At 44.2% G+C, this 25,862-nt stretch overlaps 1 protein-coding gene across 8 annotated transcripts in view; it reads right to left on the reverse strand.

Moving 5' to 3' along the window:
- TBC1D1 (TBC1 domain family member 1) overlaps positions 1 to 25,862 on the reverse strand; it is a 226,308-nt gene that overhangs the window by 143,953 nt on the left and 56,493 nt on the right. The window contains exon 1 of one of the 8 annotated variants that reach the window (XM_028090244.2): positions 6,834 to 6,976. The exons of the other annotated variants lie outside the window; for them this stretch is intronic. Within the exon in view, the coding sequence (XP_027946045.1) occupies positions 6,834 to 6,863 (30 nt within the window). The 5' untranslated portion in view covers positions 6,864 to 6,976. Of the gene's footprint in view, positions 1 to 6,833; positions 6,977 to 25,862 lie in introns of those variants that run through there. 8 annotated transcript variants of the gene reach the window in all.

Here is a 25,862-nt window from a genome sequence, read left to right on the forward strand (position 1 = left end):
TAAATAAAATCTTTAAAAAAAATAAAAAAGAAAAGACAGGAGGGCAATTTGAGTCAATTTTTCAATAATAATCTGATTCCTAGTCTATTATAATATCCTAATGGTATCTCAGGCAAAGTTAAATACACTGAAAAAGAGAAAAGGCCAAAGTGTTTTTTAAATTTGATAAACTGAATAGTTAATACATAAAGTGTTGACATTTTTTAAAAGGTACAAGAGTATGCAATGCAAAATTTTCCTTCCACTCCTACTCCCCAAACACTCCATTTCAAGGTTAATTTTTTAGGTTTTATTTCATGGGACACCTATTTCCACTACCATCCTCCCAGATACAAGTGACTAATCTGAAATCATGGCATTTGTTCCAAAAAACTATAAGCAACTCCTATGTCTAATAGTAGGTGTAATAGAAAATACAGAGAACCTTGCAACACAAAGTACGGTCCCCAGACCATCAGCGTTACCTGGGAGCGTACTGGAAATGCAGGATTTGGGGTTCCATCCAGACCTACTAGAGCAGAACTATATTTTAATGAGATGCCCAAGTGATTTGTATGCACCAGTACGTAAGACCACACCACCCTGTTTTCTTAGAGTTTACAGGCTAGTAGAGGAGATAAAAGAATTAAACAACCGCAACACAAGGCATCATACAGAATGGACTACACGGCTACAGGAATTTGGGGAAAGATCAGCTTTGGTCTCTAGGGGGGAGCCCACTGCCCTGAGATCAAATGCCAGCCTCTCTGAAGGGGTCCGTATGCCATGTGCATTCTGGCGGCTATTCACCCATCCAGACTCCTCTTCTGCTCCCTGCAACAGATTCTCCAGCCAGCCTGGGACTGAGGCTTCTCCAACGTGCCTCCAGGTCTTTGTACGTGCCACTCTAACCACCTGGCACACCCTGATCTCCCCGGGCTAACTCCTCAGCCCCCTTCAGACTGGAGCAAGAGTCCCTCCCTATTCCCCCATGCTCCGGGCTATAGCACTATCCTCCTGGCAGAGGAAATGCCTTAGGGGCTGTTTTCTACTCCATTTAGTATATTCCTCTGATGAATGAATGAATACACAGAGAAGCTTCGGGAAGGGGGTGAAGGATGAGAAGGGTTTAGATAGTCAGAAACAGACCAAGGCTGAGACATATATAGGTTAAGATCAGTTTAGGGAATTTGTTTAGGGGAAAAAACTGAATTGCTTTTTTGTCATTAATGAGATCTGCTCTGAGCTCACTGTTGTGCTGTGGATGAGGCAGGGTTTCTATTCCTGCCCATGGTGCGTGTTGTTCCTCTAAGCAACTGGAGCTCCCAAAGACAGGCTGCCACACACAAGCAAACAAACAGGCTCCATGGGAGCCCTGCCGAAACCCTGGTCCGGGCTACGCCAGCTTCGCTCAGCAAGAGGCAGCACATTTTTCAAAGTCAAGGAATGGTTTGATTAGGACAAGGAGTTCTCCCCTCTTTATTAAACTCAAACATCCACTAATTAAACATAATATAAGTTTGCCGGAAAAAAAAAATACTGTTATACTTTTAAATAATTCATCACATTAACCTAGGGCACACCGGCACGGAACTGACTTGCACAGGCAAGCAGAGGACCCGCTGCCTAAGCACCAGGTGCAGGCAGATGCGCGCCTTCCAGGAAGGCTGCCGTGTGCCCGTCAGCAGGCCAGCCCAGGCAGCCAGAGGCACGCAAGGTGGGATGCTCTGGGCTGCAGGAAACCGCAAAGGTAAACAAACCAGGCTGGCATCGGGACACAGCTGGGCCCGAAAGGCCTGCCCTTTAGAGGCAGCTAACCAAGGGCAAGTTGTACCCAACACAGACGCAATTAGTTCCTCGGTCATTTGCACCAGTCTCATACAAGATAGCAAAGCCACCTGGTCACATCACCTCAGAAGACAAAGAACAATTATGTCTCCACAGGTGTCCCTTCTTTAATACCAGGCTACCACTATCACCCCCTGCCTGAAACACAACAGCCTAAGTTCTCTCTGCTTCTGCCCGAGGTATGTACACATCAACCCACAGCGCTCCTCAGGTTCATGCCCTCGAATGGCTTCCAGCTGCACTTAAAGCAAATACATCCAAACCCCGTCCTGGGCCTACAGAACCCTGAAGGGCCTGGCCCAGACCACCCCTCCCCAACTAGGGCCCACAACTCGGGCCCAGCTCAGCAGATTCGTCACGCCTGCCTTCTTCCCACTGCTTTAACATGCCCACCTGAGCCACCTCCAGGCCCTGGTCCCTGCTGTTCTCTCTGCCAGGCACATGTCCAGCACCCTTACTCCCCAGATGAACTGCCGCCTCCTTGCCACCCCAGCCCCTAGTCACTCTCCACCAAGCACCTTGCTTACTTTTCTCCCTGGCACTTATGCGGCACCCAAGAAAAACAAAGGTTTGCTTACCTTTGCGGTTTCCTGCAGCCCTTCTTTATCTCCTTGTTGGGTTCTGTGCAGCACCCCCCCCCCTAGAATCTGAGCTCCATGAAAAAAGGGACCTGGTCCACCTTGGTCATTGCTAAATCTTCAACTCCTCAAACAGTACCTGGCATATATGAGGTGCTCACTAAATATCTGTGTTGAACACATTTCTTAAATGACTTGTTGAATGAATAATTGCTATAAACCTATGTTTTCAGCAAGGCTAAAATATGAAAAACCTGGTTTCACATAAAATGTTAGTGACTGTTTTACAAAAGGATCCCTTACCTAATGCATTTTTAAATATTTGGCTTACAAAGCTTCACTTATTATTTTCTTTTTTTTTTTTAAAGATTTGACTTGTAAGTAATCTCTACACCCAACATGGGGCTCAAACTCACAACCCCGAGATCAAGAGTCACATGTTCTACCCACTGAGCCAGCCGGGTGCCCCTAGTGTGCACTTTTTGAAGGACAAGCCTAGGGACACCTAGGTGGCTGTCAGTTAAGCGTCTGCCTTCGGCTCAAGTCATGATCGCAGGGTCCTGGGATCCAGTCCCACATCGGGCTCCTTGGTCAGCAGGAAGCCTGCTTCTTGGTCTACCTGCCGCTCCCTCTGCTTGTGCGTGCTCGTGTGCTCTCGTGCTCTCTCTGACAAATAAATAAATAAAATCTTTAGAAAATATATAAGTAAAGGATAAGCCTATTGTGCAAACTGAACTAACTCCTTCGGGGCATCAACAGTACCTGGTACACCAAAGGTATACCCAATAACACCTGGTGAAAACATGAGCACTGGAAAATACAAGGCATAAACTACAGAAAACTGCACCTGAATTTGAAAACACAGCAAATGTGGATATATTTAGGCTCATCTTCCATTTTACCTGATTAAATAACATATATATTTAAAATCCACTACTTTGAGATGCTAGCAATAATCTTAGCCAGTGTCTTTTGTGTGTGTGTGTGATGGACCGTAGAATTTATTTTTATTAACATATAATGTATTATTTGTTTCAGGGGTACAGGTCTGTGATTCATCAGTCTTACACAATTCACAGCGCTCACCATAGCACATACCCTCCCCACTGTCCATCACGCAGCCACCCCATCCCTCCCACCCCCTCCATCCTGGCAACCCCAGTTTGTTTCCTGAGATTAAGAGTCTCTTATGGTTTGTCTCCCTCTCTGATTTCGTCTTGTTTCATTTTTCCCTCCCTTCCCGTATGATCCTCTGTCTTGTTTCTCAAATTCCTCATTTCAGTGAGATCCTATGACACTTGTCTTTCTCTGACTTATTTCACTTAGCATAATACCCTCTAGTTCCATCCACATCATTGCAAATGGCAAGATTTCATTTTTTGATGGCTGCATAATATTCCAGTGTGTGTGTGTGTGTACACATACCACATCTTCTTTATCCATTTATCTGTTGATGGACATATAGGCTTTCCATAGTTTGTCTATTGTGGACATTGCTGCTATAAACACTGGGGTGCACGTGCCCCTTCAGATCACTACATTTGTATCTTTGGGGTAAATACCCAGTAGTGCTATTGCCGGGTTGTAGGGTAGTTCTATTTTCAACTTTTTGAGGAACCTCCATAGTGTTTCCCAGAGTCTTAGCCAGTATCTTTACAGGCAGATGCGAATCCAAATAAATTTAGAAAAGTTATCTGGCGGCTCTGTAGCAGTCTTCACTAACTGATGCATGGGAGACACAGAAGTAATCAACAGAAATACTCAAAACTGCCAGGTGACTAGAGACATCTGTGGGTTTAGTATAAAAATCACGATGTTTGAGAAATTTTTTATTTGTAATCTACGTAAAAACTCACGTGCGCTAATGAAAGACTAATCAAGAAATCCTATCTCTATAAAACCTGCCCCATTTGTAATACAATGCACACCTGCCCTACTGTTCCAAGGCCATGTCCAACTTAAAAGAAAGTGCATCTTCATAATTTTTTTTAACATAAAATTCTTTGGGCTCTATTCCTACACCATGAAATTGCTCACTCTACATATTCAATATTCATACATTAATGCAGCACCCAAGAAAAACAAATCCTGTTCAGGTATCCATCTGCACCAAGTGATGTCCACACCCCTTTCTCCTTCCCTACTAGGTGTTGAGCCACAGTTTGCAAAGGTCAACATAGAACAGCAATTAGATGTACAAGTGTTTGTGTGAGGTGTGTGCTCATATTCACTTATGTATTCTTGAAGGGCCATTCTAAAGTCAAATATAAATGTACTTCGGGATTATGCACATTGTGTGTCTTATTTGCATCTCCTGTTTCTGCCTTTAAAATATTCCCTCGTTTATAATGCCACCTGTGTTGATGCCTTATCTCTTAGCAGTAAAGCAAATCAGGTTCCCTAGAAAGTCATTCTTATCATCTACAACCCCAAGAAAAGAACTTTTAAAGAATTTCATATTCTAAAAACTCACAGAACATGCTGTCTATAAAAATCAATTTCAGGATGCAATTTATAATTGCACACCACCTAGCAGAAATGAAATATAAAATAACTACACTTTCTGCTGACAACTGATAAATGTGCTCCAAAAACATTTCATAGTTTTGTTGTTCTGTAGTTTAAATAACTTTGGAATAACATGATTAAGAATTTAGATGAAGTTATCGACATACAGTTCATTTAAATAAACTTTTCAAAAGTACTGCCAGTTGGAGAAAGCTGACAATCCTTGCAGAAGTCCTTACTGTTTTGTTTTCTCGGTTGTTTGTTTTTTAATAAAGCAAGCTTTATTAAAGCTTGGTGTTTTCACTGTCATCTGCTAGGCCAACGTGAACAAAAGTCCACCTCACTCCTACAGTGAAAAACATCTTTATTAAATATGTTTTGGAAAAGTAAGTAAAACCATAAAACAGTACAAGCAGTAAGTTTCTTGGGTTTTGTTTCTGGTTTTTTTTTTTTTTTTTTAGACTTACTTCTTACTGATTTCGGAGTAAAAAAGAAAATAGTCTGGTTTTTTGGTTTCTCCCTTTGGCCTTACAGTATAAAGTATAACAGTACACAAGTAGACTCAAATCCTCAACCTAAACTAAAATATAATCAGACAACACACCCTGAATTACTTTTTTTAAACTACTAACATCACTTTTTAAATTTAGCATTATTTATAAAGCTAATTAGCTATCACTTCAAACCAGAAAATCTGCACATTATCATTCTTTTTTTCAATACAAAACTACGATTCAAAACTTTTTCATTTACCAACAGCTGTGTTTCAGGAAGTGAAAATTCTGGTGAGGATGAGATGATAGGATACAGTGCCTAATAACTAATCTGGTTTCTGTGTCTCCGTTTTATTAGCACTTAAATGACAGGCAAAGCCTTATGTGGCTCACGAACGGGTATTTTAAAACCAGCACTCTAAAAGCACTGCATAACTAGCAGATATAACCACCACCTAATTATCATTTGTCAAGGGTCACATAATGGCTAACGGGTTCTCCCAATAGGAGTTTATTACTCAACCTGCCAAACGCCAGGAGCAAGAGGAGTCCGTGGAGTGAGAAAGGTACCCTGTTGTCCTGCCGGCCTTTTACAGGCTGCGAGGGATGCATCGTTCAAAACACCCAAACGCCCGGTACTCCGCGAGATATAAAAATAATTCCACGTTCTCCAACCGGTGGGAACTCTAGAAATCTACTCCAATCCCTTCGTTTTAGCAATAGTGAAATTGGTAGGGATTTAGTGCTCAGTTATTCTGAAAGCGCTAATGTTCTGAAAACAAAACTTTATGGAAATAGAAAGAATTTACATTCGTAACAAACACCACCGAACCCTTAAATAATCAGGGAGTTTAAAACAAAGGACAGATACCCTCTATGTGCACCCATTCCAGCCTTTTGGCATCCGCAGCACCCTATCCCTGACCACCCAAGCTCAAACCTGTGTCAAGGAGGATGCCACACAAGGTCCCGCCGCGGGGGGGGGGGGGGGGGCAACACCCAGCGGGGGGTCGGCGGCGCGCGGTGGGCTGCGGGGGAAGGGAAGCAGCCGGCCGCCAGGTGCGAACACCTGGGTCCGGGCGTCGGGCCTCACTCTCCCCATCCGTGAGAAGGACGTGACGCCACCTGGCCCGTTCGGCCGACTAATGAATGAGAACCGCCCGGGAAACGACCCCAGCGGCGTCCGCAGCGCTCCGGTCGCTGTCCCCAGGCAGCGGGACGACCCCCGCCGCGGGCAGTCCAGGCACAGTCAGACCCCCGCTCCCCCAACCCCCACCCCGAGCCGCGGGCGCTCCCCGCGCTCCGGACCCCCTCACGGCTCGACGGTTACAAATGTGCCCAGAACCGCGCCCGCCGGACGCCGGCTCCCAGCACCGTCCGCTAACGGTAACGGGCGCCGGCCCGACACTGCCCCGACGCCGCCTACCTTGGCCACCCAGCTGAACAATGGTGACATCGCGGGCCGGGCGGCGGCTCCTCACCCGTCGCTCCCGCTCACTCCCGCCGCCGGCCCGTGAGGCTGCGGGTAGCCGAGGGCGGACTCGGGGCGCGGCGGGGCGCGGGCATTGCTCCGCCGGCGGCGGCGGCGGCGGCAGCGGCGGCGGGCTCCTCCCCGCTCGGCACTGCCCGGAGAGGTCGCGCCCGCAGGGCTGCCCGGCCGGCCGAGAAAGGGAAGTGGGTGGGGAGAGCGCGGGGAAGGGGAGGGGAGGGAAGCGGAGGGGAGGGAGCGCCGCCGACCCCACCCCCACGTTGGGCTCGGGGCGGGAAGTTGGGACGCGCGGGGCTCGCCCGCGTCCGGGGTGTCCCCGGCCGCGCAGCTCCTGGAAGAGGAGTCGAACAACTTGAAGAAAACTAGGAATTCCTCTCTCTTAGGTTTGATAAAAGCCCCAGAGTTGAGCTAACACAAAGCCCGCCCAACTTAACCGGGGTTACCCCCACCCCCACCGCGTTTCTTTCTAAAGGCTCTGAGATTGCTGGTAACAAAAGGACTAGTGTTTCCCCAGCCCCTAATACCTTTATATAATCAAAGGTGGTTTTCTTGGAGTCAGAAAACTAAGCTATTGGGGGGGGGGAGGGGAGAAGCTCCGGCTCTTACCAGCCCGCAGCTTTCAGCCCACGTGAGAAATTTTGATTTCACCAGTTTTCTTCTCTCCCAGGGCAAGATAAGGCAGTGTAGTCAGTTTATAGCTACAAAGGTTAAGGTAGGTTTCTAACTCAAAGCACCCTAGAGTTACACGTTGGGGAAAAAAAAATGTTCAAAGGTCTAACAGCCAATGTGTAAAATACATGTGTCACGTGGAGCCACTCACTGAGTTAGTTCATCAGGCCAAATAGCAACCCCCGCGCAAGAATTTTGCTTGTTTCCTTTTGTTACGTTGTGCGGTATTTTCAGAGAGGCCAACAGAACATTCTAATCATCTCCAAATGTCCGGCATCTGAGTTAGGTGGGCGTATCATCTAGTGCTGCATAACAAATTACCCCAAAACTGAGAAGCTTAAAACACAAGTTTCTGTGGGTCAGAAATCCAGGAGCCACTTGGCTGGCTGCTCTGGCCCAAGGTCTCTCTTGAGGTTGGGTTCAAGCTGTCGGCTAGGGCGGCAGCCATCTCAAAACTGGAATGGGGCTGAAGGATACACTTCCAAGCTCACTCACACAGTTTGTTCCTTGCAGGTTGTTGGACTCCGGACTTGAGGTTCTTGCTGCATCAAGTGGTCCTCTCTATAGGGCTGCTCATAAAATGGCAGTTCACATCCCCCAGCACAAATGATCCAAGAAAGAGCATATGTCCACGAAGGAGATCATTTTATAAACTGATCTCAGAAGTGACAGCCCAAAACTTCTGCTGTATTCTATTCATTAAAATGCGAGGAAATAAATCCAGTCCACGCACAAGGCAAGGGGGATTACACACGGACATGACTGCCAAGAGGAGAGTGTCGTGGGGGTGAGGGAGATGTCATCTTTTTGTTTCTCCTTCAGAAAGGGTGCAGGGGGAAAGCCAAGAGTTCTAAGAGCATTCTAACAGAGACTACCTGGGTAATTGAAAAGGGCCTTAGGAGCATCTTAGGGAGCATCTTCATGCTTTTGAGCAGTGATTGATATTCCCTACAGAAATGGGGCACCTGGGTGGCTCAGTTGGTTAAGCGTCTGCCTTCGGCTCAGGTCATGATCCCAGAGTCCTGGGATCAGGCCCTGCGTCGGGCTCCCTGCTCAGCGGGAAGCCTGCTTCTCCCTCTCCCACTCCCCCTGCTTGTGTTCCCTCTCTCGCTGTGTCTCTGTCAAATAAATAAATAAAATCTTTAAAAAAAAAAATTAAGAGCTAGGGGCACCTGGCTGGCTCAGTGAGTAGAGCATGTGACTCTTGATCTTGGGGTTGTGAGCTCGAGCTCCACGTTGTGGGTAGAGTTTACTTAAAAGAAAAAAACTTAAAAAAAATTAAGAGCTAAAAAAGGGGAGGGTATTTGCAACCATTTAACCAAATCCTACCCTGTTAGCAAATCACTTCCCCAAGCAAGTAGAAGAGATGAAGGCTGACAACTCCATTACACTGAGCGCTCTTCTGTCCTCCACAACCTTGCTACTCAAAGAACCAGCAGCCTGGGCACTATCTGGCAATTTGTTAGAAGTGCAGAATCTCAGGCCCTGCCCTAACCCACACCTACAGAGTCAGAACTTTCATTTTACTGTGATTCCAGGTGGCTAGTGTACACATTCAAGTTTAAGATGCACTAGTATATGAGAGTCGTTGACGTGGGGCTTCAAATGAGCTTCTGGCCAACAGACCCTTGAGAGAACAGCTGAAACTGTCCTGTGTCCTGGGGATGATGTGCACTAGCTCAGCCAGAGGGAGACCTGGAGGGTTCCTAGGCAACAACATAGTTTGGTGGGAGTGGGGGGGGGCAGCTGTGGACAAGCGGGACAAGCTGGATCCAAGACAAATACCACCATACTCCATCACTCCAATCCCCAGACTGAACTCTACGAAAAGGCCCAGAACTTAGAAGCAACTCTGGGGTAAGAATGAAGGGAACCCAAAATTGATGAAATAAACCTGAATTATTCCCAACTAAGATAAATTTTCTGCCAGTTGGGCAGGAAATGGGGAGGCAAAAAAATTAGATTAAATTTAGGAGAATAAAAATCACACCTCTTGGGGCGCCTGGGTGGCTCAGTCTGTTAAGCATCTGCCTTCGGCTCAGGTCATGATCCCGGGGTCCTGGGATCGAGCCCCTCGTCGGGCTCCCTGCTCAGCAGGAAGCCTGCTTCTCCCTCTCCCACTCCCCCTGCTTGTGTTCCCTCTCTCGCTGTGTCTCTCTCTGTCAAATAAATAAATCTTAAAAAAAAAAAAATCACACTTCTTGAGCGCGCGCACACACACACACACACACACAGAATTAAAGTCAGATCAAATCCTAGATCTAACTGTTACAATGGGAAAGTGTGCTGGCAGGTGAGATAGGGACATCAAGTCTTCATTGTTACACCCTGGATCCAATTCTCCATATACACACATCAGGGTGGAGGCTCGTCAGAACCTGGTTTGGACTTGCCCAAAGCTTACATATCCTTTAGACACACAGAGGTCTCCCTCTGTCCCAGATCTCTCTGCCTGATCCAGGATTGGGCAGAATTACTCCTTTCATGGGAACGTAAGGGCCTTTCCACTGAATAGACCTGACAGGCAGTAACATGCAGAGCTCTGACACCAAATAGTTTAAGAAATATAGAAGGGTCTTACTTTAATTCACTGCCAACATGGACCTTGCAAGTCACAATGCAGGAAGAAATTCCATTATAATCTGGAATTTCATTAAAAGGAAACTTAACATCAGACAGTCTACTGATTCCACATTCAAATAAAACAATTTTCATTAAAACACCACACTCCCTCCCGTCTGGAAAAAAAGTAGCCTTCCCCCAAGAAACTGTATATTGCCCCAGGGAAGGACTGTACATAGACCAGGGATTGGTTAATTTTAACAGCTCCCTAGTGATTCTCTTTCGGTCGGAATTGAAAACCCCTACATAGTAGTCATTGCTCCAAGGTGCTGATGGTTCCCAGCCCTGATCCCCTATCAGAGTTAACAGTGGTGCCAGGGGGTAGGTGGGGAAGGAGGGTGGATAAATTGGCTGCTCTGGGGGCAGGGTGGAATTCTCAGGGACCTCAAAGTGCAGGCAGGTCACATAAATGCGTGAAGAGAGCCAGGTGTCAACACTGGTGTTGACCTCTAGCTTTACTTAAAGCTTGGAAGAGTGGATGTATGTGCGTTCCTACTCTAACAGGTGAGTCCGGCTATCAGCCACGATTGAGAACCACTTCCACAGTTCTAAATCCCTTCTTTAAAAAAAAAACAAAAAAAAACGGTATGAGGGGTGTCTGGCTGGCTCAGTCAGAAGAGCAGGCGACTCGATCTCAGGGTCATGAGTTCAAGTCCCACAGTGGGCATAGAGATGACTTGAATGAATGAATGAATGAATGAAAAGAAAAAATAAGATATGGCTGCTCTGTGAAGAGCAATAGGCTATCCAAATAGGATTGCTGAGGTCTAAACAAACAGGATCTATCGAAAATCCAAGACTGCTGTCTTTCTACGTAACGTTAAAAGGATGATTTAATCTGTTTTCCTGAGACATTAAGGGAGGACTTGAAGAGGGATGGGGGAACCCAGTTACTGGAGCTGCTCCCCTCCTAAGTCTGATCGTAACTGCCCCTCCCTCACCCAAGAAACCCCCAACACCGCTGCCCTACTCTCCTGCCATATCCCTCTGTTGAGGAGGGGCAAGAAGCGGAGATGCACCTCCTTTGCTGCGCTCTACCTGCTCAGATGTGGAGGCAAAGAGGGGGAAGCATGACGTCACTCTGCCAACCTGTTCCTCCCCCCCGCCCCCACCCTGCCCCAAGACCTGGCTAAAAAACAGGGCCGTTGTAACACAAGGAAACTCAGCGTGGTTTCAAGTGAATCAGAACCCCTGGGCAACCATGATCCTGACACCAATGACAATATGGGTTTTTTTTTTTCCCACACCATCAAGCAATTCTCTGACACCAGCTGGGGGTCTTACAATTCAACTCAATTCTGACACTACTGACCTGGAGATTACGTCAGATCCCACAGGTTAAGAGCTCGGTCCCACAAGACTGCGGCCCCCACACACACTTCCCATCGCAATCCCAAGGCCAAGTTGCCACCTGGGCTTCTGACCCACCAGCCACAGGTTCTCCCAACCCCCTGCTTGGTTTCGATTAATACTCTAGAGTGGCTCACAGAACTTGGAGAAACTTTCTACATCCTAGATGACTGGTTTATTAGAAGAGGCTGTAACTCAGGAACAGCCAAATGAGAGAAATGCAAAGAGCGAGGTGTGGAAAGAGTGCATGCAACTTGCACACTCTCTGTGAGTGCCACTGTCCTGGCATCTCCAAGTGCTCACCAACCAGGAAGCTCTCCAAACCCCGTCATGGGGGTTTTTAATGGAGGCTTTATTACCTCAACTTGATCAATTAAATCCTTGACCCCTAGTGACTGAACTCAAACTTCAGTGCCTCTTTCCACCCACCCCCCACCCCAGAGGTCAGGGGGTAGGACTGAAGGTTTCCTACCCTCTAATCACGTGGTTGGTTCCCTGGCAACCAATCTCCTTTCTTAGGGGACCAAGGAGCTTTCCAAAAGCCACTGCATTAACATAACAAAAGAACACCTTTTTGGCTCTCTTCACAGGAAATTCCAAGGGTTTTAGGAGCTCCGTGTCAGGAAAGGGGACAAAGATCAAATATATATTTATTATAAATCACAATATCGCAGCAACTAATCAGGGATTTATTCAGTTCGAGGATGTTCATCAGCGCTTATTGTGTAAAGCAACACGTGTCTTGGCAAGGAACAGAAATGTGATAAGACCTGAATCTTGACCTCAAGGGGGATAGAGGGTGGTAGCCAGTAGGACTGGAAAGGAAAAGAGTGAACAATGCCCAAGGGAAAGGCCCAGGTGGAGCTCCACGGAGCTCCCAGAAAAAAAACGAAAGCTAACTTATGCTGCAAAGGAAGAACCAGCTTCTGGCTGGAAGGTTACAGGACCTTTTCTTTTTTTCTTTTTTAAGTAATCTCTACACCCAGTGAGGGGTTCGAACTCACAACTGGGAGATAAAGAATCGCATGCCCTACAGACTGAGCCAGCCGAGTGCCCAAGACTTTAAAACTTGTACAGATGGTGATAAGACTTTCGAGGAGGAAGGATCAGCTGGACAAAGGCAATAACTCTGGAAATCAAGCCTTACTAAGACAGATAGGACGGAAATCAGAGCTCACATTGCAAAAAGAGAATTTTAGTAAATTTTAGTTTGGAGGTGTGCAGTTATCCCACTCTGGCATAAAACTTTGTTTCCAGAAAAAATATTTGCTGAGGATACTATCAAGTCCAAAAAAAATCATGCAACAAAATCCCTCTGTATGAACTGAAAACGTATGCCATGCAAAAACTTGCACATGGATGTTCACAGTAGTATTATTCATAACAGCTATGAAGTAGAAATAACCCAAGTGTCCATCAACTGATGAATGGATAAAAAAATGTAGTGTACCACACAACAGAGTATTATTTTGTCATAAAAAGTAATGAAGTACTGATACATGCTACAATGTAAATGGACCTTGCAAACATGCTAAGTGAAAGAAGCCAGACGCAAAAGATTATATATTTTATGATTCCACTTATATATCCAGAATAGGCAAATCCATAGAGACAGAAAGTAGATTCATAGTTTCCAGGGATTGGAAAGAGGGAAAAATGGAGAGTGATGGTTTCTGTTTTGGGGTGATGAAAATATTTTGGAATTTTTAGTATGTTCACTATACTAAATATACTAAAAATATACTAAAAACAGAAATTTCATGGTATGTGAATTATGAATCAATTTTTAAAATTCCTCTAGGTGATGATGCTTTAATGACTTTAGGTAAGTTAATTCCATGAGGCTTTATAATAATGGAACCCACACTTTAGAGGGTTAGTTGTAGGATTTTTTTTTTAAGTAATCTCTAAACCCAACTGTTAGGAGTGAGTTGGACAGTTAGGGAATCAGGGCCAAGGCCCCCAACAAGAAAATATGGAGTCAGGACAGCTAAAATAAAACAGCACTAACATCCTGTTTTGCAGCTTAGACAGGACCGCACTGACATTCTGCTTTGCAGCCTTTGCAGAGATGACTTCTGCAGAACGTCCTAAAATAAGACAATTAAGCACAAAGCATTTGTCAATATCATGGGCAGTTAAGACATAAGCCCCCAGATGTCAGCCAAAAACGAGACCATCAGTATGTTAACATGAACCTAATAGGTAGACAGGTGACCAAAGCCCTGATTGGCATGACTCAACACACCCTGACTGCTTAAGATAGTTCCGCAAAAGAGCTCGTAAAAAGCCCTACACTTAGAAACTCCAAGGGCAACCCTCTCGGGCCCCCCTCCCTCTCTGGGAACTTTATACTATCCCTCAATGAACTCTGCTTTGCTGCCCACCACTCTTCGTCTGGTCTACCCCTTCATTCTTCGAAGCGGCATGACCAAGCACTGCAGGCACTAAAGGCAGAGAATTCCTGCAACACCATGTGGGGCTTGAACTTACAACCCCGGGATCAAGAGTCGCATGCTCTACAGAATGAGTTTTAGGATTGAAAGAGATGCATATGAAGCATCTCAGCCTGAATCCTTGCATAAAGTAGGTGCCTAAGAAATGTTAGCTGTAGTAGTAGAAGTGGTAGTAGTACCAGCAGGGATTGCTGTTGGTTCGTGATGGCTACTTATGATGATTAGTTTTATGTGTCCACCTGAATGAGCTGAGGGATGCTCAGTTGGCTGGTAAATATTATTTCTGGGTATAGCTGTGAAGGTGTCTCTGAAAGAGATTAGCGTTTGAATCAGTAGACTGCCTAAAGAAGATGGCCCTCCCCAATGTTGGGTTGTATCATCCAAGAGTTGAGGGCCTCCATAGAACAAAAAGGGGGAAGAAAGGCAAATTTGTGCTCTCTGCTTGAGCTGAGACATCCATCTTCTCCTACCTATGGGCATCAGCACTCTTGGTTCTTGGGCCTTCTGATTCAGACCGGGACTTACACTACCAGCCCCCAAATTCGCAGGCCTTCAGTACTCATACTGAGTTACACCACCAGTTTTCCTGGTCCTCCAGCCTGCAGGCGGCAGATCATGGGACTTTATGGCCTCCATAACCATATGACCCAATTCCTATAATAAATCTCCTCTTACATGTATATATCTATCTATATCCTATTGGTTCTGTTTTTCTGAAGAACTCTAATATAGCATATGTTATAAATGCAAAAATAAAAGAGAAATGATGGGCTGGAGGTCTCAAGCTCATGACTGGGTTTATAAACAGGACAAACAGCTGAGATCAAAGAGGAGATTGTGTGTCAGCCAAAATTAATTCCAGGATGGGGTGGGCCTCCCTGACTCTCAATATTTTCCTTTCCCTTTTTATGAGTTGCTAAGTCTAGCAGCATGATTGTGCTCCATTTGTTCCTTTAACTCTATAAGGCACACCACGGATTGTCCATGTCTCTCTGGTAAATTCCCATCATTCTAGCCAGGCAGAGACTTGGAATGTGCAAGTATTCCTGCCCCTCACTTTCAAACACCTCAGAAAGTCCTCCCTCAGCAATGAATCCCATTCATTCCCACTACTACTCCCCTGTTCCCCTTCCCACACATCCCAGCCCTCCTTACCTGTCTACCTCTCTCACTTTCTCTTAAGCATATACATGCAATCACATTTAAATCACGGTAAATTCAAAAGGGAGTCTTTGGGTGGCAAGACCAAGTACGTGAAGGCCAGCTTCAGAACACACGGTGCTTCATAAATTGGTGAGTGAGGGAAAGGAAGTTCAGGGGGGGAAGTAGAAGGATAAATTTGGTGAAGACTTATTTGGACGTAGACAATAAATTCAGGTTATTAGCTAAAGAACATTCTACTTTAATGCATCCATATCAACGTTTAAATTAAGGTCTCTAGTTTTTTTTTTTTTTTTTAAGATTTTATTTATTTATTTGAGAGAAAGAGTGAGAGAGAGAGCACGAGAGGGAAGAGGGTCAGAGGGAGAAGCAGACTCCCTGCCGAGCAGGGAGCCCGATGTGGGACTCGATCCCGGGACTCCAGGATCATGACCTGAGCCGAAGGCAGTCGCTTAACCAACTGAGCCACCCAGGCACCCTCTAGTTTTGTTTTGATTTCAGGCATCAGGCTGTCATTTCTTGTTAGCCAGAATAACAGCAAACAGGTTTTTTGTTTTTTTTTTTGCAAACAGATTTAAAAAGACACTTTTAATGGCTCCAGGCACCTTCAGTACGTTTACTAAAAAGTTTTGTAAAATTAAAAACTGGCTGCACCCAACTAGAAATACTAAGACCTTGCAGTGTAAAAAAGTGAGCCATTGAATTGTTAACTCTAGAGGGGACCAGCCAGTGACAAACCCCCTTATGAATACAGTTCACCCCAATTGCAGAATGCCTTTTTTCTCTCTGCACTCAACAGTTTTTTTAAAACAGAAATTTAGGGGCGCCTGGGTGGCTCAGGCAGTAAGTGTCCAACTGTGGGTCTCAGCTCAGGTTTTGATCTCAGGGTCATGAGTTCAAGCCCTGCCCTGGGAGTGGAGCCTACTTAAGACTAGAAGGAAAGAGAGAAGGAAAGAAAGAAAGCAATTTACTTTACGACAGATTTCTCTCTTCATTAAAAATAACAATGAATTCATTAAAATGCTTATGACATTTCTAAACCAGATAAATGAATATATTTACTATTTTAATATCTGTTCCTGTCTCAGTGTTTTGGTTTACTATGTATGGTAATTGTATTCATTTTTTAGCTGGTAAGACATTCCAAAAATAGAAACAATGTTTTTCTATTTTTAGCTCAGTCTATAAAGTTTAAGCAAATAATCGTCTTTCCAAAAACTGTACACACATGTTTCAAAATCATGGAAAAACCCAGCGGCAATGAGCTCACAAAAGAAAACACTGAAAGTTTAGTCATACGATTTTTTACATCCTCATCCTGTATTATAACTAAACATAGATGCTCAGCTTTAAGCTCAGACATTTTTATTATAGTTTATAATGGAAACATTAAAAACACCACTTTGCATAGCAGTAACTTTACCAAAAAAAATAACTTATTTTCTAAACTGAAAGTTATGTTTCTCCTAAAAAATGAAACTGAAAAATATTAATCCTCATCTCCCAATCAAATATATTAGTGAATAAAAATTGGACCCAAACTCCTTCTTCCCTTTTTCATAGTAGATTATAATTTCCTTAAAAAAAAAAAGTGGCTTATTTTCCCTTTGATTAGGGTGATTTCCCACTTCTAAAACAATTTCTATTCGTTCACTATCATCTAGTTCTTTAAAATCATCAAGTTTCAATCCAGCAATCGTGCTCCTTGGAATTTACCCAAAGCAGCTGAAACCTTATGTCCCCACAAAAACCTGCACACAGATGTTTGTAGCAGCTTTAATTACCAAAGCCTGGAAGTAACCAAGATGTCCTTCAGTAGGTGAATGGATAAATAAACTGTAGTACATCCAGATAATAGAATATTATTCAGCTCTAGAAAGAAATGAGCTATTTTTTAAAAGATTTTATTTATTTATTTGTCAGAGAGAGAGAGAGAGAGCACAAGCAGGGAGAGTGGCAGGAAGAGGGAGGAGCATGCTCCCAGCTGAGCAAGGAGCCTGATGTGGGACTTGATCCCAGGAACCGAGGATCATGACCTGAGCTGAAGGCAGTCGCTTAATTGACTGAGCCACCCAGGCATCCCAAGAAATGAGCTATTAAGCCATGGACATACATGGAGGAACCGTAAATGTGTATTACTAAAGAAAGAAGGCAATCTGGAAAGGCTACATACTCTATGATTCCAACTCTATGACATTCTGGAAAACGTGAAACCATGGAGATAGTCAAAGATCAGTGGTTGCGAAGGGGTTGGAGATGGGAAGAGAGGGTGAACAGGGAGAGCACAAAGGATTTTTAGGGCAGTGAAAATTACCTCATATGATGTTAAAATGATGGATACATGTCATTATACATTTGACCAAACCCAAAGAATGTCCAACACCAAAAGTGAGTCCTAATGTAAACTATGGACTTTGGGTGATCGTGTTGTATCGATGTAGATTCACCAATTGTAATAAATATATCAACTCAGATGGGGGGATGCTGATAATGGGAGAGGCTAGTTATTCGTGGAGGCTGGGTGTAGAGGAAATCTCTATACTTTCTTCTCACGTTTTGCCGTGAACCTAAAACTGTTCTAAAAAATAAGTCTTAAAAAAATCATAGCGTTTTAAACACAATGGAAACTCTCTTTTGAATGCTTTCGCTCTTTTCAAAGCCTAAATTTGTATGTGTCAGTATTTTTGGATCACAATATTTTTGGAACGGCGCAGCAAGCACCTAAAAAGCAGAACTGTGATTCTTCCATGTTGGTTACCCGTGCCTGGTACAGAGCCACGTACCTCTGCACAGTCACGCAAACAATTCACATGTTTCCTCGCTATAGCTTGAGATTCCTCCAAAATGTCCACCAAGCCATGTACACTTGCAGTTCACCAAGAGGAGAGTGCCTGGTTATGCTCAGTGCGATTTTCAGGTGCACAGAGCAAGTGAACTTTCCAGAAACTAAGACACTAGTGCCACCACATTCCTGGGTAAGTACCCCTCCAGAAACTTTAAGATAGAAGGTCCCTCTGGGTTCACAGCTTAGCAAAGTAATGCATAGATTATAAAACAAACCATCATCTGCCTCCTGAGTCTCTGTACGTAGCTAGAGGATGTACATAACTGAAAACCATTTCTGCTGGCTTTGACAGGAGATATAAGGGATGAGAAGGTATAAGAAGGAAACGGCTTCTCGGTTCCCTTTGTATTCGAATCTCCTTTGATTTCTCAAATGCTTACAACTAGCGAGGTCTGAGACACTGCCCTCCTCACCCAGAATTTTTCAGACATGACAGAGGTTATGCTCTGGATGAAGTGAAGATAAATCAGCTTTCAGAGATCAGAAGTCATCTAAAGTGGTCTGATTGATTTCCACACAGCACTTTGGAGTCTTCCACTCTGTGAAGGCAGACTGGGAGGGGCTCAGAGAGGGGCATTCAGGTGTGCCGGCTTCTCCCTGCACAAGACTGGCTGATGTGATCTCAGACAGCTCATGCTACACCTCCCATTTCCACCTTGTACATTTCAGAGGTTAGACTCAAGATCTCCAAGATCCCTTCCAAGCTTCCTTCAGGAATGCTATGAAATATAGGCTCAATTAAATGCCCATGATGGGTTCATGCCTGGCAGCCGTCTTAGCTCAGGGTCCAGGCAGAACTAAACTCACCTACTCATCCATCTCCAGGTCCTAATGTCACGAGGATGCCAAAGTCCTTGGAACTTTTCAAGAGACCTAGAGTTGGCTCCTTACCTCAGGGGAGAAGTTTGTAAGAATGAATGCCTACAACTCAATGGTAGGGGTCACCTGCCTCCTGTCGGAGGTACCCCTTCTCCATGATCAAGGGTCAGGAAGGAAGGAAATAATGTCTACTAAACATTTATTGCATGCCAGGTATTTTCATACATTATCTCATTAATCCTTACAACAACCCCAAAGTCTTGTGGGCCCAAATCCTGCCCTGCAAAGCTGCGGGGTCAGGACCTCTGTCTCAGTGTGTCCCAAAGGTGGCACTCCTGCTCCAGTGGGTCTGGAGGGCAGAGAATCAAGCCCAAGAGGGTTTTTTTTACAAATCTTACGATCTGATGGGGGTTTTGTCTTGTAGTTTGGTTTTTGTTTTTTTTTTTTTAATGGAAACGTTTATCCTCTGCCTGTCTCACCACTGTGTTTTGGAATCACATAATTTGTTTGGTTTCACAGGTTCACAGCTTAGAGAGGAATTTGTCTCAATGTGTCTCAGGATGAATCATAGCTCCAGTCTCACCCACATCTGATTTAGATGATATTTAGATGAGACTTTGGACTTCAGACTTTTGAGTTGATGTTGGAACAAGTGAAGACTTTGGGGGTTTGGGAATGGAATGAATGTGTTTTGCACATGAGAAAGACATGAATTTGGGGGGCCAGGGACAAAAGGCTATAGACTTCCATGTTCGTATCTTCCCAAAATTCATGTTGAAACTGAATCTTCCATGTGATGGTATTTGGAGGGGGTGCCTTTGGGAAGGGATTAGGTCATAAGGGTGGAGCCCTCCTGAATGGGATTAGTATCCTTACAAAAGAGACCCCACAGAGCTCCTTGCCCCTTCCACCATGTCCCGACACAGCAAGAAGACAAGACGGCCTTCTGTGAACCAGGAAGTGGTCCTCATCAGACACTGAATCTGCCAGCACCTTGATCTTGAACTTCTCAGCCTCCAGAACTGTGAGAAATAAATTTCTGTTGTTTATAAGCCACTCAGTCTGTGGTGTTTTTGTGACAGTAACCTGAAGGAACTAAGGTAAGTAAAAATAATGGTAATAGAACATAATGTGTATTGAGGGCATACTGTCTACAAGACACCGCTAAAACCAGTGAACCTTTAGAAGGTGCTCATTACAGGCCGGACATTGCTCTGAGCATTTCCAATATGCAGGTAGGGACCAGGGTTACCCTATTTTGGATCGGGAAACTACAGGGGCAGAATCAGGATTCAGGTCCAAGCATTCTGTCAACTTAACCACTTTACAACACAGCCCCTAATTATCTCAAAACTCTGCTGCAAGGTATTATTTATTCTATCTGGCAGATGAAGACGCCGAGGATCAGAAAGGTAAACTACCCGACCCCAGGTCAGGACTGGGTAGAGCTGAGGCTCTCTCCACGATGGCAGGAAAGCAAATGGTCCCGAGTGCTATCAATATGAACACAGGGCTTCGTGCTCTAAGATTTCAGGGATCTCTTCTGGTCAAGAGAGGTTCTGAAGACACCCACCAGCTTCCACCCAACAGTTGGCTTTGTCAGAGAAGAAGTTCTACCTGTTTTGTGGGGCTGGAGGCTGAGCCAATAGCAGCTAGGCTACATGGAGATGGGCTTGACATGGGAGCAGATTCTAATGAATAATCAAATGAAGGTGAGAGGAAGAAAAGAGAAGGGAAGCATGTTCTCTTTGGGTCCGAGGAAGCAGGCCTGCTCAAGGCTACAGTTGGTCAGGCCTAGGAAGAAAGAAATGGGGCCTGCAGCAGGCTCTCCACTGAGGCCACATTGGGGGCTGGCCAGCCCACTCAACCTGAACCCAATTTCATCAGGGACAAAGCAGGGGCTAGGCCCCTGGGTGTGGGCGAGGTGGCAGCAGTGATCCTTCCTCCCTGTAAAGAGCTGGCTTAGCTGATGGACTAAAGGACCCTGACCTCCCAGTGCCGAGGAAATTAGCTGGATGGGGTACATGCCTTGCCAAAGCTTAATGATGACCTGATTCTGGAGGGAGATGAGTCAGTGGGTCTAAGACAAATTTTCCTCACAAGAAGCCCATCACCCGGCTCTTCCTCTCCACCGTGACACTGTGGTGCAAGGCCTATAGGCTGGCCAAGTCAAAAATGGTGCACACGGCCTCTCTGGGGCAAGACATGTTGCTATATACTTTCAATTCATAGTTGATATATACTACATAGAGTTGGTGATTTCAAGTATCCAGCTTGGGCCCACTGTGTGCATAGCAGGGAATGTAAACCACTGAAGCATCCGTTAATTCATTGTCACTTAATATCTATCACATATGAGTGCACACCAGTCCCTAGAGATGCTATAGTAAACAAGTCACCTGTCCCCAGAGGAACGTCTTAGGGTCCAGTGGGTCCAAGCAGCAAGTAAAGAGGAAACTGCATGGCTGGGTGAGAAGTGTTGCAAGAAGGGAAAGAGAAGGTACTATGAAAGCATACACAGAAGGCCTTGAACCCAACACAGGGGTCTATAAACCCACCTGGAGGGGGTGAGGCTTAAGGATGCACACAAAAGCCAAGCAGAAATTAGCCACAAAGTGGCAAAAAAGGAGTGAGATTATTCCTAAGCTACAAAAGAGCAGATTCTGATACTGGAATTTTTATTACATACAATATTCTTGTTTTCCAAGTTTTTTTTTTAAATTATATAATATTTCAAAAAGATCAAATAGAATATTATGATAGACACTCATGTCAAGCTACTACCCAGTTTTAACAGTTTTAAATATTTTGCACATCTGTGTATATATGTATTTTTTTAAAGAAGTAAAATGTTACTTACAGGGTTCTCCCTACATCCCCAGAAGTATCCACCATCCCATGCTGGGTCTATCTTTCCCTCTCTGTTTTTATACATTATCCCCATAAATATTAATCCACAAACAATATACACTCACATTTCAATTTTTTCCTACACGGTATCACAGTGTAAACTATATTTTTGGCAATTGCTTTTTTATACTCAACATGGTGTATTTTAACTGCTGAATAAAGTTCAATTGTAATAAATTGTATGACTATTCCATAATTTAATTATCTATTCCATTTTTGATGGACATACAGAATTTTTCCTTTTTTTTTTAACCATAGCAACAACACCCTCTTACTTGCTTCTTTGTGCTCATGTCCACAATATATGCTTAGACATGGAACTGCTGGATTACAGGTATCCACATCTTCAGCTCTACCGCACATGGCCAATATTCCTCTGCAGAATCGCTATGCCAATTTATACTCCCATCCGCATGCATGTGTTCCTGCTTCTTCACATCCTTGCCAGTCCTGATGTTATCAAGCTCTTAAATTTCAAAAATCTAATGAGTACGATATTATTTTCTTGCTTTAATCTACCCTTGCCTGGTTGCTAGTGAGTTGCCCATCTTTTCATAGGTCAAATGGCTGTTCAGGTTTCCTCCTCCGTAAATTGCCTGTTCACATTGTCAGCCCATTTTTTACTGGGCTGTCTTTTTTTTTAACTGATTTACAAAAATTTATTATATATTTTATTTACTTATTTAAGTAAGCTCTCTGCCCAACATGGGGCTTGAACTCACAACCATGAGATCAAGAGTTGCATGTGCTACCTACTGAGCCAGCCAGGTGTCCCTGGTTTATACTTTCTTAATGGTTTCATATCTCCTGCCCTTGGGGATATGCAACGAGATACCTGAAATGAAGAGTTCATGTTCATTTAGTGTAGGAGATACCTCTACTAAATGGTTAATTACTGTCCTGAAAATGTTAAAGACCCTCAGAGATGCTACAAGCCCTGTGGTGACCACAGGCAGACTAAACCAAAGACCAGCTTATCATTGGACTTAGGGTGATTTGTTAAATATTTTCTTTTTTGTCCAATTTTTTGTTTAATTCATTTGATTTATTTCAGCTTAGAATTTGACTTTTTATCATTGCTTAGAACAATCCTGAAAAATAAATCTATAAGGACATAACCACAACTATTAACAACTTCATAACCAAATCCATAGATGATTAGACTACAAAGTTATCATCTAGCTAAACCCCTTTATTTACAAGTGATGAACCTGAAGTCTGAGAGGTTAAGTTATTCATTTATTTAGTCATTCAATAGATATTTATTGAGCTTCTACTCTAACAGATATCATTAAGGTGCTTACTATGTACCAGACATTAAGCTAAGAATTTCATATAAATCTAAGCATTAGACATTTAAACATTAGACACTAAAACAAAAATTAGACACAACAGCTTCAAGAGGTAAAATCTGAGAAGTTAAACAGCTTGCCCAAGGTTTATAAGTAGAGGAAAGCAGGATTAAGATGCAAAGATTCAAAAAACAATTAAAAAAAAAAAAAAAAAAAGACTAAGATTCTGACCCCAGCAAGAGGATACACCAGTGATACTTGGCCTGAGTTCAAAACACAGCAATATGAACCTTACAGAAGAACAAGGTCCTAACATTCACACAATATGATGTCCTCCTTCACAGATGAGATCCTGTTCTTCCACTGAACAGGGCAATGGATGGGCATAAGAAGCTTATGCCCACACCTAATAGAAACTCATCCTGGACCTGTGTGGTCCATGATCCAAGATAAAGAGTACTGATACAGAGAACCCACCAAAGGGTCAGCTCCAGGGGCAGAGTAAGTACTTGACTATCATGGTGAACAATAGTCATGGTCCGTGTCCCTCATGGAGTTCACGGTCTAGAGGAGGAGACAGACATTAAGCGAGTAAAGAAACCAGTAGAATACATAATTACAGAGTATACTAAGTGCTATGAAAGAACAAGGTAATGTGAGAGAGAAAGCCTTGTGTGCAAGAGACTTGCTTTAGAATGTGTAGTCATAAAGGCCCCAATTAATGCTAAAACTGAGATCTGAAGGAGGCAGATGTCACAAGTCAGGAGTAAAGCACGTGCAAAGGCTCTGTGAATGGAAGGGAAAAAATATCTCTGTGAATGCAACAGAGAGACTGAGGGAGAAAGTGGCTCACGATAAAGCTGGAGATGGAAGCAAGGGACAGATTACCCAGGGCCCTGAGGCTGTGCTAAGAGTTGCACTTGATCCTCAGTGTAATTTGGGAGATATTGGTGGGTTTAAGGAAAGGAATCACATGGCTCAATCCTCTACTCTGGTCACTCTGAAGACCACATGGAGGAGAAAGGAATCCTGGGGGGGCAGGATGGGAACAAGAGACCAGTTCTCCAGTTGAGGAGGCTATTGTGATGGTGGCTTGGCTTAGGCTGAGGCTTGAGTGAAAATTAGGTAGAAGCTGATGGATTAAAGATATATTTTGGAAACAGAACCAACAGGGCTTGCGATAGAATGGAAGATATGATGGAGGATATGGTATAAGTGAGACAGAAGAATCAAGAATGACCTCTAGGTTTTAAAAAAATATATGAATAAAGAACTGTCTAGAATTATTTCTCAAATGTTTCATGGTTTGTCTTGAATTCTGAATTTTGAAACTTAGCAAACCCTCTCCAGTGGGAAGTGTGAGGGGGAGAGAAGGTCACATGGTCATGATTCTTCTCTAAGGATCAGTAAGGCAGCCTGGGACTGAGACTTTGTATCTTTTCTGGAGGTCCCTTAGAGCATCCTTTGACTGGAAAGGAATCTGGAATCCTTGACCTCTGGCTGCCTCAGATGGTTCTGAAAAAGGTATATTCTGCTGGCTTTTTATGGAATAAGACATTCAGAGTCAAGACTGCCACCCACTTGCAGTAGCACCAGCAAACCACTAACATGTATGATAAACACCAACTCTCGATCTAGAAAACTCACAGAATCCTGGAATTCAGCCACTGCAGAGCAACTCCTAGATTGACATGAGACATCTGTGGCTCCATCAGAGCTTTGTACGGAAACCAAGGCAGGGACATAAGCTGCTTGAAGCTGTAAGCTTTCAGTTCTGCCAATGCTTACAGCTTGAAACTGTAAGATGTTAGTTCTAAGCTGCAAAATGAGAGTTCATGAATATTATTTAACCATTCAGACATTTCTTTAGAAGTGGGGGCAGAGGGAGAGGGAGAATCCTTTTTTTTTTAAAGATTTTATTTTTATTATTTATTTGAGAGAGAGAGAATGAGAGAGAGAGAGCACGAGAGGGAAGAGGGTCAGAGGGAGAAGCAGACTCCCTGCTGAGCAGGGAGCCCGATGTGGGACTCGATCCTGGGACTCCAGGATCATGACCTGAGCCGAAGGCAGTTGCTTAACCAACTGAGCCACCCAGGCGCCCCGAAAGGGAGAATCTTAAGCAGACTCCACACTCAGCGCGGAGCCCGGTGCAGGGCTCCATCTCACGACCCTGAGCTCATGACCCGAGCCAAAATCAAGAGTCAGATGCTTAACCGACTGAGCCACCCAGGCACCCTAACCATTCAGACATTTTAAGATAATCAGTGTTAGTCCACGCTGCAAATGTGTTTCCTATTTTTTCAGCATATTCCACTTAACCCTCAATCTTCTCTGAATTATCACCTTTTGCTTCCAGGACCTCCCAAGGCTTTCATTTGGTTCCTGCTAGACTGGGGAGAAGACGTGGGAAGCTCTTGACCTGACCCTGGCCTCTGTTCCTTTATCCTTTGCTATTTCCTGTCTCCTGTTTTCTCTGTGGGAGCATTTCTTGTTCACATATTTCAGAAAGTGGGAGCCTTAGCGTAGAAGGAGTGTGGAACCGGGGGACGGCAGAGGGAGGATAAGAAGGAACACAACCCACTTACACGTAAAGAGAATGTTAACCATCACAGAGATCATTGCTGTCATCACAGACTTAACAGGCCTAGAGCGTGATTTTTCAGGCATTTTGAAACGATCAAAAACCATGAAACAATCAAAAACCACTTAGCTCAAGGGCAGAGCAACATAAAAAGAAACAGCAGCTGCCTCCATAGCATCTCCTAATTTATAACGTACTTTTACAGACATGATTTCACTTCCTACTAACCTTTAGTAAAATCAAGTCCTCCACTGGTGACTA

The sequence above is a fragment of the Eumetopias jubatus genome, unplaced genomic scaffold (assembly GCF_037043125.1).
Source record: "Eumetopias jubatus isolate StellerSeaLion01/CBP00866 unplaced genomic scaffold, mEumJub1_p1.0 scaffold_2, whole genome shotgun sequence".
NCBI lineage: Eukaryota > Metazoa > Chordata > Mammalia > Carnivora > Otariidae > Eumetopias > Eumetopias jubatus.